The sequence below is a fragment of the Cololabis saira genome, chromosome 21, assembly GCF_033807715.1.
Source record: "Cololabis saira isolate AMF1-May2022 chromosome 21, fColSai1.1, whole genome shotgun sequence".
In the NCBI taxonomy this organism is placed as follows: domain Eukaryota; kingdom Metazoa; phylum Chordata; class Actinopteri; order Beloniformes; family Belonidae; genus Cololabis; species Cololabis saira.
Window position 1 is genome coordinate 30,296,148 of NC_084607.1, and position 15,887 is coordinate 30,312,034.

Sequence of the window (15,887 nt, forward strand, 5' to 3'; positions counted from 1 at the left end):
AGGTGATTAGAAAAAAAAGAGAAAGAGAGAGTGTGTGTTAGCTGACACGTGCCTATGTGAAATGAAACTCAGAGGAAAAATAGGGAATAACGAAAAGCATGAGCAGGAAAGAGGAGGTGATGGTGGGAATTGATTGATGTGGTCATGAAAACTCTGCAGATCCGCAGCCAAAACCTACACAGGAGAGTGGAACGGTACAATATGAACCTGTTTACTCCAGATACTCCTGTGAGATTCAGATGAGGGGATCTGAGCCGAGTTTACCGACTGCAGCTGAGGGCACACAGCCAACGCACATGTCACAACCCGCGGGGAGTCACTACAGATGGAACATAAATATTTTTCACCGTTTCAACGTGAAAAATTGATTTAAAGGCCAGTAGCTTTGATCGGCAACATAAATACAGTGGTAAAATACATCAGGGGAATGGCATCTGGTGGCAGTTGTACAGTTTACAGGGGTTGCCTGATGAATATATAATAGCATAATGAATTTCAAATAACTATAAATACACTAAATTAAGTCAGCTGTTAGTATTTGGATGCCTATAAGAGTTTAAAGTAGCCGAAGGATAGCAGCAGATAAGAAAACAGTTACTTAAAAACTAGTGATACTGAGTCAAACTATATATTTTTCATTACTTCTACAAAGGTTGAAGACCTGCAAAAAAGACACCAACAGCGGCGTACTGGCTACAATCATGGAAATTCATAGTAGAAATAAACACCACGTCATTTATTATTGCCCAAACTCTAAATCAGTTGAGAAAGAGTTGTGTAAGAGTATAAAATCACAATCCAATAGTTTCCAACTCATGTCATTCATAACTGTGCAAAGAGAACATAACAGAGGGGCTGGGGTTTCACTCAATATTTTGAAGACTAATGCCTCTCACTCTAAAGTATGACTGTTAGGAAATTGATGATTTCATCATAAACGGTGCATAATTTTATTAAAAGCATCAGTGTGTAGAGTAATCCCCAGCAGAGATGGTGGGGGTCTAAAAACAGACCTGATTATTTTATTATAAAACAGCCCTTTGACTCAGAAACAACTCTGAAACCTTCGGTGAAAGCAGCTCAGGATCTGTGCTCTCAAGAGACGTAGTTGTTAAAAAGATGTTGGAGCCACAGATTTGAAGGAATGAGGCCCGTCGGTGGTCCTGCGGACCTCAACCTCTTGTTTTGGCTTCTCTTTTCATTCAGCAAGTGATGCCAGATAAGACCATCTGTAAAAAACAAACTCTGCTCTGAGATTTGAGCAAAACCGGACACAAACTCATGGAGTTCACGGTATGCATGGAGCAACATTGAGCTCTCCTAACAAAGGCTGCAGTTATGTTTGTTTACCCTCAGGAGCAGAGGCCTCAGGCATGACCGGCATCCACCGACAAACTCAATGAAATCACATTTTCATTGCGGTGCGTGATGTACGTCCACGGCGCGTCATGGTGGGAGGAATGCGCCTGCGTGTTTCCTTTTACCCCCTTTATGATGCAGCACGGCATCGCACGTATGGAGAGCAAAGTGTTTGGTTGTGCCTGCCGGGAAAGAGTCAATAACTCTGATGCTATCGCTCTCCCCGGGATGGATGGGGAAATGGCCGAATTATCAGCCTGAGAGGTCAAAGGTTGCACGTTACTTGAGCGGGACCAGATGCAGAGAGAGAGTAGGGGAGCCAGGGTAGACGAGGAAGAGAGGGAAAGGTCTTACAAATGCAAACGCCCTTCAGTGAAAAGTGACAAAACAAAGTGGGCACAGAAAAAGACACTGGAATAAAACTCAGGCATGAATGACCAAATATGGACACTTCTGACCTCACTATCTCCCTCCCTCCCTCCCTCCCTCCCTGCGCTTTTCCCTTCTGCTCCCTCTCCCTTTCTCCTTCACTTGGTTGCAATAGCACCAGGGTGTGTCCGTAATTCGGGGCGTGTAAGGCCATTATATCATCCACTCTGCAAGAAAGGAACCTATTCAATGACAGCACGTTAAGCGGCAGGCGCGCTAAACCGCCCTGGCTGTGCGATTGCCCGCGTGAATTCATGTGTGTGTTCACGCATGAGTGTTTTGGTGAGAATGTGAGTGCGGAGAGCAGAGCAGAGCCCCGGATCTGTGTCAGATCTGAGAGGAAATAGGTTAAAACAAATCCTCTGGCTTCCAACTTGTTATCTGACAGACTCTCAACACCATACGTGCTTGTATCAAGACTTTTCCCTATACGCGTTTGAGTTCCTCCAGCGTTAAAAGTGTGTGCATACCAAGAACCGCAGGGAATAATTGCGAGCTACAGCAGCTTTTGAGATAATGCCGTAATAGCAGACTGTGTATTCCCCTTTCTGTGCTTTTTGGTCTCCTCCTTCGCTGCCAACTGCTCCGTCCTCCTCCTTTTCCTTAGTAATCTGTACACAGGAAGTAGTGATAAGGCACATGTTGACTCACAAACCCAAAGAATGTGGAGTAAAGGGAAAAAACACACAAGAAGCCTGCTCGTCCATCATCATCCATGTGGATTTGGCATCTCTAATGTGAGCTGAGACCGTGTGATACTCTGAGGCATGTGTCTGCTACATGGAGTGATATAAAAAGCAACAGTGGCTGCTTTGTGTGTGTGTAAGTGTGTGTGTAAGTGTGTGTGTGTGCTGCTGGGTTTGGCATTTGTCTGGAACCATTGGAGACCTAACAAGGTGGAGGGCAGCGTGTGTTTGAAATACAAACACGGCTACATATTTACTATCAACACGGGATGCTCTCGGACCGTTTCCAGAGGTGATCTGTCTCCCAGACACACACACACACACATACACACACATTTGAACACACTACTGAACCATACGGCCCTGCATTAGACAGTTTCATTATATAAATAAATAAAAAGAAGCGTAAAAACAGCAGAGCAAACACTAAACAGTTTGAGGCGAGGGAACTGGGACGGACTCTCTGGAAGAATTCTGGCAACTCTGCCTCTTGCAGTTTTTGCTCAGCAGCAGCAGCAGCCGCCGCCGCTGGCTTCCCCTGTCTTTTTTTGCCTTATATGGTCACAAGAGTGGTTGGGTAAGAGAGGCGGACAGAGGGAGCGAGGGTGGAGGTGTGGTCTATTGTTTTTGGCGGAAGACGTGTAGGGTTACGTGCACGCTCTTGAACCTTTGGTGCCTGTCGTCATCTCCTCAGTCAGTCGACGCTCTCTCTCCTGTCTGAAAGCAGACAAAGGAGGATGAGTGGACTCGACGGACGGGCACTTTTGTGTGCACGAGCTAGCTGAGGCCTTGAGATCAGTCATTAATGATTAAAAGGCAGAGTCAGACTCCAACTGGTAGATAACTCACACAAAGAGGGGGTGCTGCTTTTGTGTGTGGGCACACAGACATCCCAAACCTGTGCAGGAATGCCTCTGATCCCAATCACAACAATTCCTTTGTGAATGCGGGCCACCGGCTTGCAGTCGCACCTGCTTATGTAACACCGGTGGAATTCCCCCCTTTACTTCGCTGCCTTGGCCCTGCTGCTGAGCAGCTGGGCTTCATTTTGCAATGATCTAATCTACGCCACAACCGCTCAAAGTTCACATGCAGTATGACAAACGAGGACCCCTGTAATAAGCAGTGTGAAGGCCCCGGCCGTGATGCTGTCAGCTGCAGTGCCGGGTAATGACATGTCTGGGTAGGACGGCCAGCGGCGTTAGATACGCTCCCTAGCCAGGAAGTCATGTGAAAAGAGGGAGTGATAAAAATTCTGACTATTCTGACTCACAGCAGGTGATCTCTTGTCTCCTTCTGCCTCATGACCTCATTGCTCGGCTCTTCCTCGCGGGCACTTACTCAGCTTTCATCAGGACAGGGTTCCTGCATGAGAACCGCTTTCCAAAGTACTTTTTTAATTTCCTCATTGCTGATAAGTGCTATTAAAAAAAAAAGGAGGAAAAAAAAACCCTTCCTTATCATCCCACTGTTAATTATTTATAATCTCTCCTGATAATGTGCCACGCCATGCCTCTCATTTTTATAATCTGGAGCCACGACTGCTGGAGAGACTCAGGCAGTGGAAATAATGTTGAAAAATAAAAGCTGCTGTACTTTTTTTAACATCAGCTCTGTCGGAGGTGAGAGACCTGGCTTGAAAAGTTGCTCGGGTGCGAGAAAGAAGGCCAGCGTTAGAGAAACAAAAGGCAGACGCTGCCTGTGAGGGGATGACGGGAAGGTGGTGATTTAGTGAGACGCAACAAGTGGAGGGTTGTATGAGGGCGTGAAAGGGATGAAAGGTCTGTGACCTGCTTGAGTAACAAAGACTTGTTTAGACAGAAGGTAGACGGAGATAGAGGGAATACCTCACTGATGTTATCTGACCATAGCAAAAGTTATGTTGCAAGTGTTGTCATCTCCTAAACAATCTTTTCAAACACTAAAGATAAGTCAGTCTCCGTCGTTCTGGGGCCTGCCACTCATTTGACAATAAAGATTTACTGTTACATCTCCTGCTTTATTTATTTATACCTTCACTGAATGAAGTAAAAGTTTGGGCACCCCATGAAAGATTTTAACTCATCGAAGTGACTTAAACGTACAGGACTGTCTCAGAAAATTAGAATATTGTGATTTTCTGTAATGCAATTACAAAAACAAAAATGTCATTATTTTAATATTGCTGATCATGGCTTACAGCTTAAGAAAACTCAAATATCCTATCTCAAAAAATTTGAATATTCTGGGAGTCTTAATCTGTAAACCATAATTAGCAATATTAAAATAATAAAAGGCTTGCAATATGTCAGTTGATTTGTAATGAATCCAGAATGTATGACTTTTTTTTTTTTTTTTTTTTTTTTTTAAAATTGCATTACAGAAAATAAAGAACTTTATCACAATATTCTAATTTTCTGAGACAGTCCTGTATAAGAGATGATGCTGATGTAGCTATCGATGGATGCAAAAATCCTCTTAAAAAGGTGATGTTTTCCTGAGCTGGTGTCATCCCAGAATTAAGAAATGGCAGTTATCAGGTCAAGAAAAGGTCTGGAATGAGAGAACTTTCCAAGAGAGCTTCTTACAGGATTTAAAAAGGCACATTAAATCCCTCCTTTGACTGCAAAAGACTCTCCGAAAGATTTAGCGTGCTCCGGAGAGATCAGTGCACCGTTCCACCATGGAGCAACACCTGCACAAACACAACCTTCGTGGAAGAGGCACCACAGGGAAACAATTTCTTGCGTCTTTGCCACAAAATACAGCGTCAGACATGTTTGATTAAAACTTTGTTTGTGGAAATTATCAACTGTCTGGTCTGGAGGTTCCATCATGGGCCTCAACGCACCCCAATAGATACAGCAGAGCGGCACTCATCGTAGATCACCTGAACATGAGCTATAACACTTTAGGATGGCTACAATCAACGTTTACAAGCCATGATGCTTGAGGGGGCTCCTGCGTTCATTTTCACTCCATGTTTTTTAATGTTATTTGAAAAAAAGAAAGTCGTCAAAAAGAGAACTAAAGGGAGGGAAAATATTTTCTTCATCTTTGGCTCTTGACCGTCTTCACTTACTGAATTAAAACAAATTCCAGGGTATCCAAACTTTTTAATGCCACTGGAAACCTTAAATTAAATCTGGTGACCTTCAGGTTAGTAAGATTTCCAGTGTGAGAAAACCAAAAGGAAGTTGATACATGTGGAGCTTCTGTCTGCATCCTTTGAAGGATGATGATGATGATGATGTCACAACATCTACAGTAGGGAAAGTACGCGACTTCCATATTGCGAGTGTCTTGGGAGACAATAAAGCTCCTCCATTTGCCGGTTTGAAACCACAAACAAAAACAGCAGTCGGATACAGAACATCTTGATTCTTTTATTACTTCACTTGGTCATGTTTCTGGAACATATAGTTCATTTCTGTAATAAAACTAAATCAAACTCATGTTTGCAATTCCCGCTTGACTTCAGCTTCACAGTAAGAACCCAGAGAAGCACACAGATTCACACAGACACGCTGGCAAACATCTTCCTTCCTCAGATTAGGCATAACGGTGTAAAACGACCACGTGTGGCTCTGCGACGATGGAGAAATGCTGCCCCCGTGTGGACAAAAGCCGGAATTACAAGTAACACTGTCACAAACCAAAGCCAGGTTAATCAAATCCTCTGCACTGGTTAAACTAGAACTGTTCATCCCTCATGATATACAGTACAGCGTTTACCCCCCCACCCCCATTTCTATTACAGCCAACTGCTTCACACCATCTTGCAGCTTTGTACAATAGCAAAGATTTACAGAGATGTCACATTATGAGAGAAAAATGGAGCGGCTGTTCAGATCATAGTGAACTGAATGGTTTATGGAGGCTCACACCCATCACTAAACAAAAGGGGAACAAGAAAGAAAAAGAAAGGAAGAAAGAAAGAGAAAGAAGGAACGAACAGCAGAAGCAGCCTCTCTGGGGATGGGTGTGAGCATTTGAGACTGTGCCAAACCTTTTTTTTTTTATTGGTGGTTGCTAAACAGGCTCAAAATGTCGGCCCGGCAGCGGCCGGGTGCGCCAGAATCACAGACATCAGCGCCATAATGGCGGTTTATGGCTGGATGAAAGCAGTGGTTTATTGTCCAATGATTTTGCTGACAAATGAGTCCAGTTCATCATCATCTTTGATCCCCACAAAGTGGTCGACGACGTCTCCCCCGCGCATGGCGATGACCGTGGGAACAGCAGACACCTGGAGACAGAGTAGCTTGCTTTTAACCAACGTAAAAGAACATTTCATCAAAGCTGCGGTCACAGAAGAAAACTTATTTTAGCCATTAAAAAACACTTCAGGTAGCAGCTCTCACCCCATATTCGATAGCCAAATCTGTGTGATCGTCGATGTCCACTTTTGCCATGGCAACCCGACCCTTCTGTTTTGCAATCGCCTTCTCCAACCTCGGCCCGAGGATCTTACACGGACCGCACCACCTAAGGAGCAACACATGCAGGGTCAGGACGCTCAGGAACTGTAACCAAGTACATGAATGTTAGGGGTGTAACAATATATCGTGCCACGAAATTTTGCGATACAAAAACGTCACGATACGTGTCAGGGAGGTGACAAACTTTATCGCGAGATTGGCTTATTAATATTAATCTATTGTGTTGACTATTAACGCGCATCCGACCGCGCCTCGACCCGCGGACCAAAATCTTACGCCGCTCAGAAGAAACTAGTCCCGTTTTGAGCTCTGAACCTTTACTTATGTAAGGCTGGTGTAGAGTTAAGCCGTACCTTATTAAATTAAACCTTTTTCGGGTTGTGAGTAGGATAAACACGGGGACAACTTCTGCTGAGTTCCAGTGTACTTTAATGTCCCTCAACAGTGTAGGATTTTAGAACATCAACACAGCACCTAGTGCCGTACTGTGGCGTATCACTCCGCCCAATCTAAAACAGACTAATCACTACAGATAAACTGACTAGTGTCACTATAGTCCCTGATTTACATCAGAATATAAAGAATATATTTATAAAATAATGAACCCTGAATTACCAAAATAACCTTAACAAAAATAAATCTCCTCTTACACTTATAAGGTGAGCATGAATCAATCTTTTTTATGATGTACAACAAACCTGTCAGCAAACCTGACATTTACTTTTAGTTCAGTTTGTGGAAAATGGTTGGCCTGGCTTTCTCTTTAAAACTTAAACAGTTATAAAGCATTACAAACTGTAACAATAGGGCAAACGCACAGTATTGTTTTGTATTTTGTGTCTTTCAAATAAAAGACCATTTTTCCCAGTCATATGTTCCTCATTCAAGGTTGTTAAAAAAAATAAAAATACTGCTATAATATCATATCGTTATCGTGACCTCAATATCGTGTAACTGCACCTCAGATCACAACATACTCTACTTTAACAGGTGGTAACCTGTATTAGTTTCCAGGAGACTGAACTGAAGGAAGTAAGGACATTGTGACAGAGGAACAAAGTCTGCACAGCAGACTTAAAAAAAAAAAAAAAAAAAATTGAGTTTACAGGAGTTTGTCACAGCAAATAATCACATTTAAAATGATTTCCTTGGACACGGCAGAGCAGAAGTCCTGGATCTGCCTGCTGGCTTATTCTCATCTTATCAGAGAAACTTGACAACGTTACAGTAGGGGACTGGCGTATTAGATTTTCTACCATATCGTGAACCAAACAAAATGACATGGTCCACTTATTCTCAAGCCAGTTTAACACTATTAAAATGTTTAGAGCCAACCACCTAACTTCTGGGTGGAGGTTCATGTGGAACTGAGATTGGTCTAGTTCCTGGACTGGCCGCTATGTTAAAAATGTCCAACTTTAGAGCAGAAATACATATATTTACAGCCTCTTTCAAAAGACCGTTTGATTTCACACCCATGACAACTCTTGAGGTGCCAGGAGAGTTTATATAAAAGCATTAAATTTAATTCTAATATGATTGATCCATAATTGTCATGCTACCGCACTGACTGGCTTGTTTGTATCAACCCAGCGACGGCTACACGCGCCAGTCATTTTTGATTTAAATCAACAAGTTAATGCTATAAGTGTCTGACGGCAGCTCTGCAGATATTTCGGGGGGGTTTGGCTGAAGGAGCTGTGAGCAAAGCTGTGATTGACATGCGGTGGGTGTGTCCATGCCAGCTCACAGTCTATGTTTCCGTGACAAGATCCCAAAACAGCTGATGCAGTTTTAAGAGCGATGTAACAATAAAAGCTGTAACTTTTTTTGCATTTTCTCCCCGTGCTTGTGTGGGTTTTTGTCTGAGGTTTCCTCCCACAGATTCAGATCCCACAGGTTTCCTCCCACAGAAAATTGTCCACAAGAGTGTTTGTGTGGTTTGTCTAAATGGCTACGTTCACACCGCAGCAGTCAATGATGCTGAGATCATCAAGACTCCCAAGATCCCATTTGTTTTGTGGTTGTTCATATTCAGCATTTTTATTACGCGTCTCATCGGGACCCGAGACAGAGGGAACTAAAAATCCCAAACAGTGAGGTACAGAAGGACAGAAGACAGTGATGGACGCGTTTAGGGCTGCAGCTATCGAATATTTTAGTAATCGAGTCTTTTACTGAAAATGCCATCAATTAATCGGATAAAACATATTTTTGTTTAGTTAAAGAGCAATTATAAATATACATAAGATGTTAGATGTTAATTGACATCACTAAGACTAAATTATATAATACAGTAGGTTCATGGCTGTGTATTTAAAAACCCTGAACTTACACCAGTTGACCAAATTCACTGCCTTCACCCAAAAACTAAGGATCTTACCAAGAAATGTTCTTATTTCTAACCTAAAAATGCCATTACACCTGATAACACACATCACTTAAAAGGTTAGGTGTTTTTCCCACGTGTTTCAATTGAACTTTCATTTGTGTCAAGCTAATTTTAAGTGCTAGTTAAGTTTTAAGTTAAAGTATAAGATTTTGAGTTTTGCCGTGTTCAAAATATAATTATGAGACCTGCTGTATTGGAGCACATTAGGCTCCAGTGCTGCTTGTTTTATCCATGAATGACTACAGAGCTAAAATTGAAAACTACCCAGTTAGCTTTATTACGTTTTTATTTTTCTGACATTTTCTGCCTTTTCTTTTAGTTAAAACTGTAGCGGGAACAGATGTTTAGAGGAACCTATGTATGTACTGGGTTAGAGGGGGAACATATAGGAGAACGGACCAGAAGAATATAGCGTGGATTGAAAATAAAAGTTAAGCACTGAGCTACACGTGTCTCCTGTCTGGGCCATTGCAGACTGCCTGAGCATGTTACTAAAACCAAACATATCCGCCGCCTCTTTCTTCTTCCTTTACGTGCGCAGCGTCAGCGGGTTGTGCCGCATTAAATGTAGTCCGGGCGAAACACCTGCTTTGAGCTGCAAAATAAAACGAATCCTCGAGGCAGAGAAAATTCCTCGATCATTTTTTGTAATCAAATTATTCGAGGAATCGTTTCAGCCCTAGACGCGTTATTGATAACGTGCTGGTGTTAGTGTTAGTATAAGTGGACAGGACCAACTCATCAACTTTTCCTTTTAATCTTGTTTCTTTACATAGAAACATAGAAGTAGGCCAGAAATAATCCCCACTGTAACCCTCGGGGGCTTTGTAAGGTTAAAAAGGTGTGTAGAGTTATTACTGTGGGATCCATGTGCTAAATTCAACTCAACTATACATGATGAGAAATAAAAGCTTCACAACGAGCACTCACTGTGCATGGAAGTCGATTAACACGGGCAGCTCGCTGTTGATGACCCTCTCTGTGAAGTCCTCGCTGTCCTGGACGTTGAAGGAGACCTGCCGGCGGGGCGTGTGAGGAAGAGCGCGGGGCAGCGTGCGTGATGGGGAGAGCAAGGTGACCCGGTTCCTGGTGGGCTGCAGGGAGGTGGAAAAGGAGGAGGAGGTGACGGCGGAGGACGGGAGGCAGCGGATATCCTTCACAGATATCCTCCAGATTCTACGCGAGAGCAGCCTGTGAGCCATCTGCACAAAATGACAGGAGAAAAAAGTTGATTTATTGCGTTACAGAGCTGGTTCTCATTGATTGAGGCCAAAGCTGAAGGACTACTGCGCTAAGAGAGGACACTTATGTAAGCGGGGATGTTTACAGGTGTCCACGCAGGAGTGGGCGGGTTTCCCACTGGGATTTAGGCCCGTACAGCTAAAAGAGCAAACAAGGGTTGACTAGATCCTCCATGACCGAGAGGCTGTAGCGGCTTATGTTACATGCTGCAGGCTCCAGAAATTACAAACGCAGCAAACTAATCTTAGCTCAAGTATGAAAAAAAAAAAAAAAAAGGACTATTGGGAGAGAAACAATTTAAGGACTAAGGTTTCAGATAAAAGTCTGTCAAAGGAACATTTATTTGAGTTTTAGTTAGCAGTTTACTGGTGGCTAGTTTTACATGCCTAAAGAGAACTGATGTTGCACAATAGTTACATTAGTTTGATTTATACATCTATATCAAAGAAACAACCCTTTTTCATCCTAGTTAATACAAAGATTTGCTGTGTCATACCACAGGGGGCAATAAATCATAGCATTTGTTCAACATTTGTATATTTAAAGGTGGACAGGGAGGTTAGGGGTGGCGTAGATGTACCCTGCTCCGTCAATCATGTTGAAAAAGCCATAAAAATAATCAGTAGAAAACGATATATAGAGATCCAACAAATCCATTATTCCTTCAGTTAAAATTTCATGAATTAGTAGATTATAGTATTCTGCAATTTCTGTTTAAAGCTCATAAAAAAAACTTTACCAATCAACATTCAGAAAAGTTTTGAAAAAAAGAGAAAGCAAGTATAACTTAAAAGGAACAGTGATTTAAAAAAAAAAAAACAAGATTCAGGACTAAATTGATGGAACGTTGTGTTTCTGTGAAAGGAATCAGTTTATGGAACAATCTGAATAAAGAAAACAAAGAATCCAAATCAAACATAACATTCAAAAGAACAATTAAAGCCTGTATGTTAAGTAAATATAATGAAATATGTTAGTTATGTTTGATTGACATACCCATAGACGGCGGTAATTTTATTTTTTTATTCACTTAGTTGTTTTTTTAAATTTATGTTATTTGTGAATTTATTTCTTGGAAAAAGGGGCAGATTAGATAAGATTCTTCTTCTTTCTGCTCCCTTTTCATTCACAATTTATGAACATTTGTATTTGTATTGAATTGTTTTATTTTTTGAATGAATTAAAGAATAAAATGAAATGAAAAAGCTGGTGAGCGGTCTGCATGTGCTTGTTGGACCACGATCGTCGTGGGAACACGGCAGATGGTCCGTTATGGTCACCCCTCACGTGTATTTTGTTTGCAAAAATGGTTTTGGAGACCAGTCGGGTGACTGAATCACAATCAGACTGGGTGTGCGTGAGACGGCGGTGAAAGCAAACTGCCTCAGGCCACGTGTCCATTGTACACCGATGGTTTTGCTTTCTCCCCCATTTGGTCGGGTGGAGACGTGTACTTCAATATTTCAGCCATATCCAGGTTTCAACATTACTATTTGGATGTAATGAATCATCACCACCCCCCCAAAAAAAAAGAAAAATCAACCAGAACACCACAGAAAAACAACCTTTTAAATCTGATTGAAGAGCTGGGATAAATGAAAAATACTTAATGGACAAAAGAGGCTAAAAAGGAAGAACACCAACAACCTCCTCCAAGCTGCATTTATCCACTCTCCGTCCCAGCAGGGAGGCAGTGAAGGATCATAAACCAGACCATAGACCATAGAGAGACCAGCTACAGCCACAGTTTCATGTTTTCATACTCCTACAACCACAAGAGCAGCGGACCTGAATATTCCCGAATGCATGATGCATAGAGCCATGTCAACTTTGATCGAGTTTATGGGGCCAAGCGGTTTCTTATCGCCTCCATTAACAGTAATGGCCCTGTAAAAGTGGCCTTCAGGAACCTTTACCGGGTGAAAAACCTCCCAGTAGTAAGAGAGGTACTCGGGTTCGACAACAGGAACCAACCCTGCTGATCGGGATTTCTAAATCACTTTCAGCACTCTCACGTAGACATAAATTGTGCAATACAAATGATTTCAGCATTTGGACCAGAGACATTTTGGTACTTTGAGAGTACATGACAAAACGGTGGACAGACCAATGAGTCAGTTCAGGTCTTGTTGCTATATTACTCCAATATAGAGGTCCGGCAGGGGGTTCTTTTAATCTCAATTGCTACGACCCTGGTGCATGTTTAAAAAAAACAAACGGTCTAAAAGAAAAAGGCTATAGAAATGCACAGTAAAGAACAACAACACAATCAAATGTAGGACCTGTAAAAACATAAGTAGTACCCCAAAACAAAAATACTAACTTGTAAATGAAAACATGTGTTTTTCAATCCTTTTTTAGATTTGAGCTCATCAGAAATCCCTTTCTGGGCTTTAGAGAACTAAGGCCCCGGACCCCCCTCTCCCTCGTCTACCACACACTGTCCCCCCCACCACACTCTACATCACATTAACGTAAACACTCCACTCCTGACCTTATGGGTCACATTAACACACTCCAAGGTCACCTCATGGACATTTTTTCCCCCTACAGACTCATTACCCTGGCACTTTAGAACCAACTTGTTGTACATTTTATCCTTTAATATTATTTTTTGTTTTGTATTCCACCAACCACCACAACAAATTCCTTGTGTGTGTTAAACTACTTAGTTTTATTTAGCACATACATTAAAAAAATATCACACAAATAAGTGCAGTTAAAAGAAACTGTGCAGGGAGGAGCGAGCAAGCCAGTAGGCTTATGAGGAGCCCCCACCTAATAACATTTAACAATATAGTTATGAGGATATAACATTTTAAAAAATACATTATAAAAATTGCAAGCAGAACATGAATGACTTGGCAATAAACTTCTTTCTGATTCTGAAGAAAATAAGTTTAGACCACGTTTTCCTTCCCTTTTCTAGTAACAATATTTACTCCCAGTGCTGATTTATCAGACATATTTTTAAACAGTACATTTGGTTGTAAAGCTTCACAATGAGAGAAACTCACTTGCATACATTTATAACTACATTTTGTTCCTTCACAACAATAATAATAATAATAATAATAATAATAATAATAATAATAATCAGCTGAGTCTCGTGTGTCCAGCCAGCAGGATGGATGTCAGCAGTACTCGAGTTGTAAAAAAAGAAAATCAGGGGGGATGGTGGATTTTATCATATGGGGACAGACAATTTGTGCTGATTACAAATAATATAATATTAAATAATAACACAGACCAAAACACCTGCAGAAATACTGCAGGAATGACATAGCAGCAGTTAAATGCAGCCTTCTGTAAGCCTTAAATATCCACTGGACTTACATCAAATACAAAACACAACAATAAAAAACACTTTTCTGAACTTATCAATATGACTCTGTCCTTCACAGGATAAGTAAAATGGATCACTGCAAAAACTCAAAATCTTAACAAGAATATTTGTCTTATTTCTAGTTAAAATGTCTCATTTTTAGTAAAAAAAAAAAAAAACTCATTACACTTAAAACAAGACTCATCACTGGAAAAAACAACAATTTTCACCTTTTTCAAGTAGATTTTCACTTAAAATAAGTAGAAAAATCTGCCAGTGGAACAAGATTTTTTTGCTTGTAATGAGAAGATAAATCTTGTCCCACTGGCAGATTTTTCTACTTATTTCAAGTTAAAATTTACTTGAAACAGGTGGAAATTGTCAAATAAGTTATTTTTCTGGTGTTATTTTCCTGGTGATGACTCTAAATGTTGAAATAGCAGTAAAATCACATTCATTAATGAAATGACATAAGGGATGGAAAGGGGGGATGGCAGTTTTACAGGGGGATGATTACTGGATGTCAGTAAATCCAGCAGGTTTCTCTCCATGTTTGCTCGGGTTCAATCCGAACCCTCGGCCCCCAACACGGCTGACATAACCAGCTTTAACATGTCTGTTTCCTCTGTCACCCATAATTCCCCCCACAGGTCTGTAGGTGTTTCCTGCTGTCACCGTGTTTACTACAGACACTCAGAGCGGACTGGTCTCCATTAATCTGTGTTACGTATGACTTTGCCCTCTTCGTCCTCCCCCTCTTCCTGGTGTCTCCCCCCCCTGGCCGGGCCTCCCTCCCGCCCTGGGACCCCCGGACCCCCGCGGCCGGACAGCAGCCCCTCCGGCGGGATTAATTAATTAATAATAAAAAAAAACCAGGGGGGGTTTGTGGACTCACCGTGCCGGTGTGGTCGTCGGTCGCTCCTGCTTCCGTCCAGCCCCGAGCTGCTTTTATCGTCGCTCCGCGCCGCGGCGCCGCGGGTGGCGCCCCCGCCCGGCCGGGGCGTGAACTGCACCCAACCTGGCCCACGGCGCTCACAGCCGTGATGACGCTCAACAGCTTCCTCGTGCTGTTGATTTCTGCTCACCACAAATAAAAATACAAAACAAAACGATAAACGTTGTTTACTGCTCTAAAAATGTCTGAGAAATTCAATTAAATTTGTGGTTGCTCTGCAGAAGAAGGTCAAACAAGGTCAAAGTTTATTTTCTAAAGCACGTTTAAAATAACCAGAGTTGACCAGTGTTCTGTACAGATTGCAGATAAAACTTTGCAATGTCAACATAAAAACTAAATTGAGAACCAAAAAATGCAATAAAATGAATAGCAGGGGAAGTTACTTTTGATGGAGCTGCTAATTGTGATAAAGATCAGTTTGAAAAGACAAGTGCTTTATTCTGACAGGGGAAACATTAAAGACATTAGTTACTATTTATATAGAATAGAATAGAATAGAATAGAATAGAATAGAATAGAATAGAATAGACTTTATTGATCTCCCAGAGGAGAATTTCAATTGTGCAGCAGCAAAACACACACACGCTCAACGGTTTTTACAAAATTCACATGAAAGTATGACAAGGTATAAAAAAGCATATCCTAAAAAAATAAAAATAAAAATAACCAAGAAATAGCTAAATAATTTTAAAAAGAGCAATATAAAATGTAGAAAAATGAGCAATGTACAAGAAAAAATACTAAACCCAAAAAACGGATAATATATACATGTGCAAAAATATAGGTATTTAGCGGGAGAAGGTTATTGCACTTTCAGAGAAACATTATATATTTTTTTTACTCTATTTTGCTTTCGTGAATGTTTGTATCATTATTTTTTTATCCATATTTTTAATATCTGTCTTCTTGTTAATATATGTCGTCTTGAGCAGTTGAGTTACCTGAATTTCCATCGAGGCCAATAAAGAATAAAGTAACATACCTCTATTAATAAAATGATGGTCATTTATTTGACTAAAATGAAAAATAGAATCACATTTTCCTAAGTCATGACTAAAAGCAAAATAAATGTTTCAAA

General features: G+C 41.2%; 1 protein-coding gene across 1 annotated transcript; it reads right to left on the minus strand.

Moving 5' to 3' along the window:
- Positions 1-5,819: 5,819 nt before the first annotated feature.
- txn2 (thioredoxin 2) lies at positions 5,820-14,858 on the minus strand. Its single transcript, XM_061711404.1, has 4 exons — positions 14,750-14,858; positions 10,218-10,489; positions 6,818-6,941; positions 5,820-6,702 (listed from the first exon to the last, which is right to left on the minus strand). The coding sequence occupies exons 2-4, from the start codon at positions 10,487-10,489 to the stop codon at positions 6,586-6,588; spliced, it is 513 nt and encodes a 170-aa protein (XP_061567388.1). The 5' UTR covers positions 14,750-14,858; the 3' UTR covers positions 5,820-6,585.
- Positions 14,859-15,887: the final 1,029 nt, after the last annotated feature.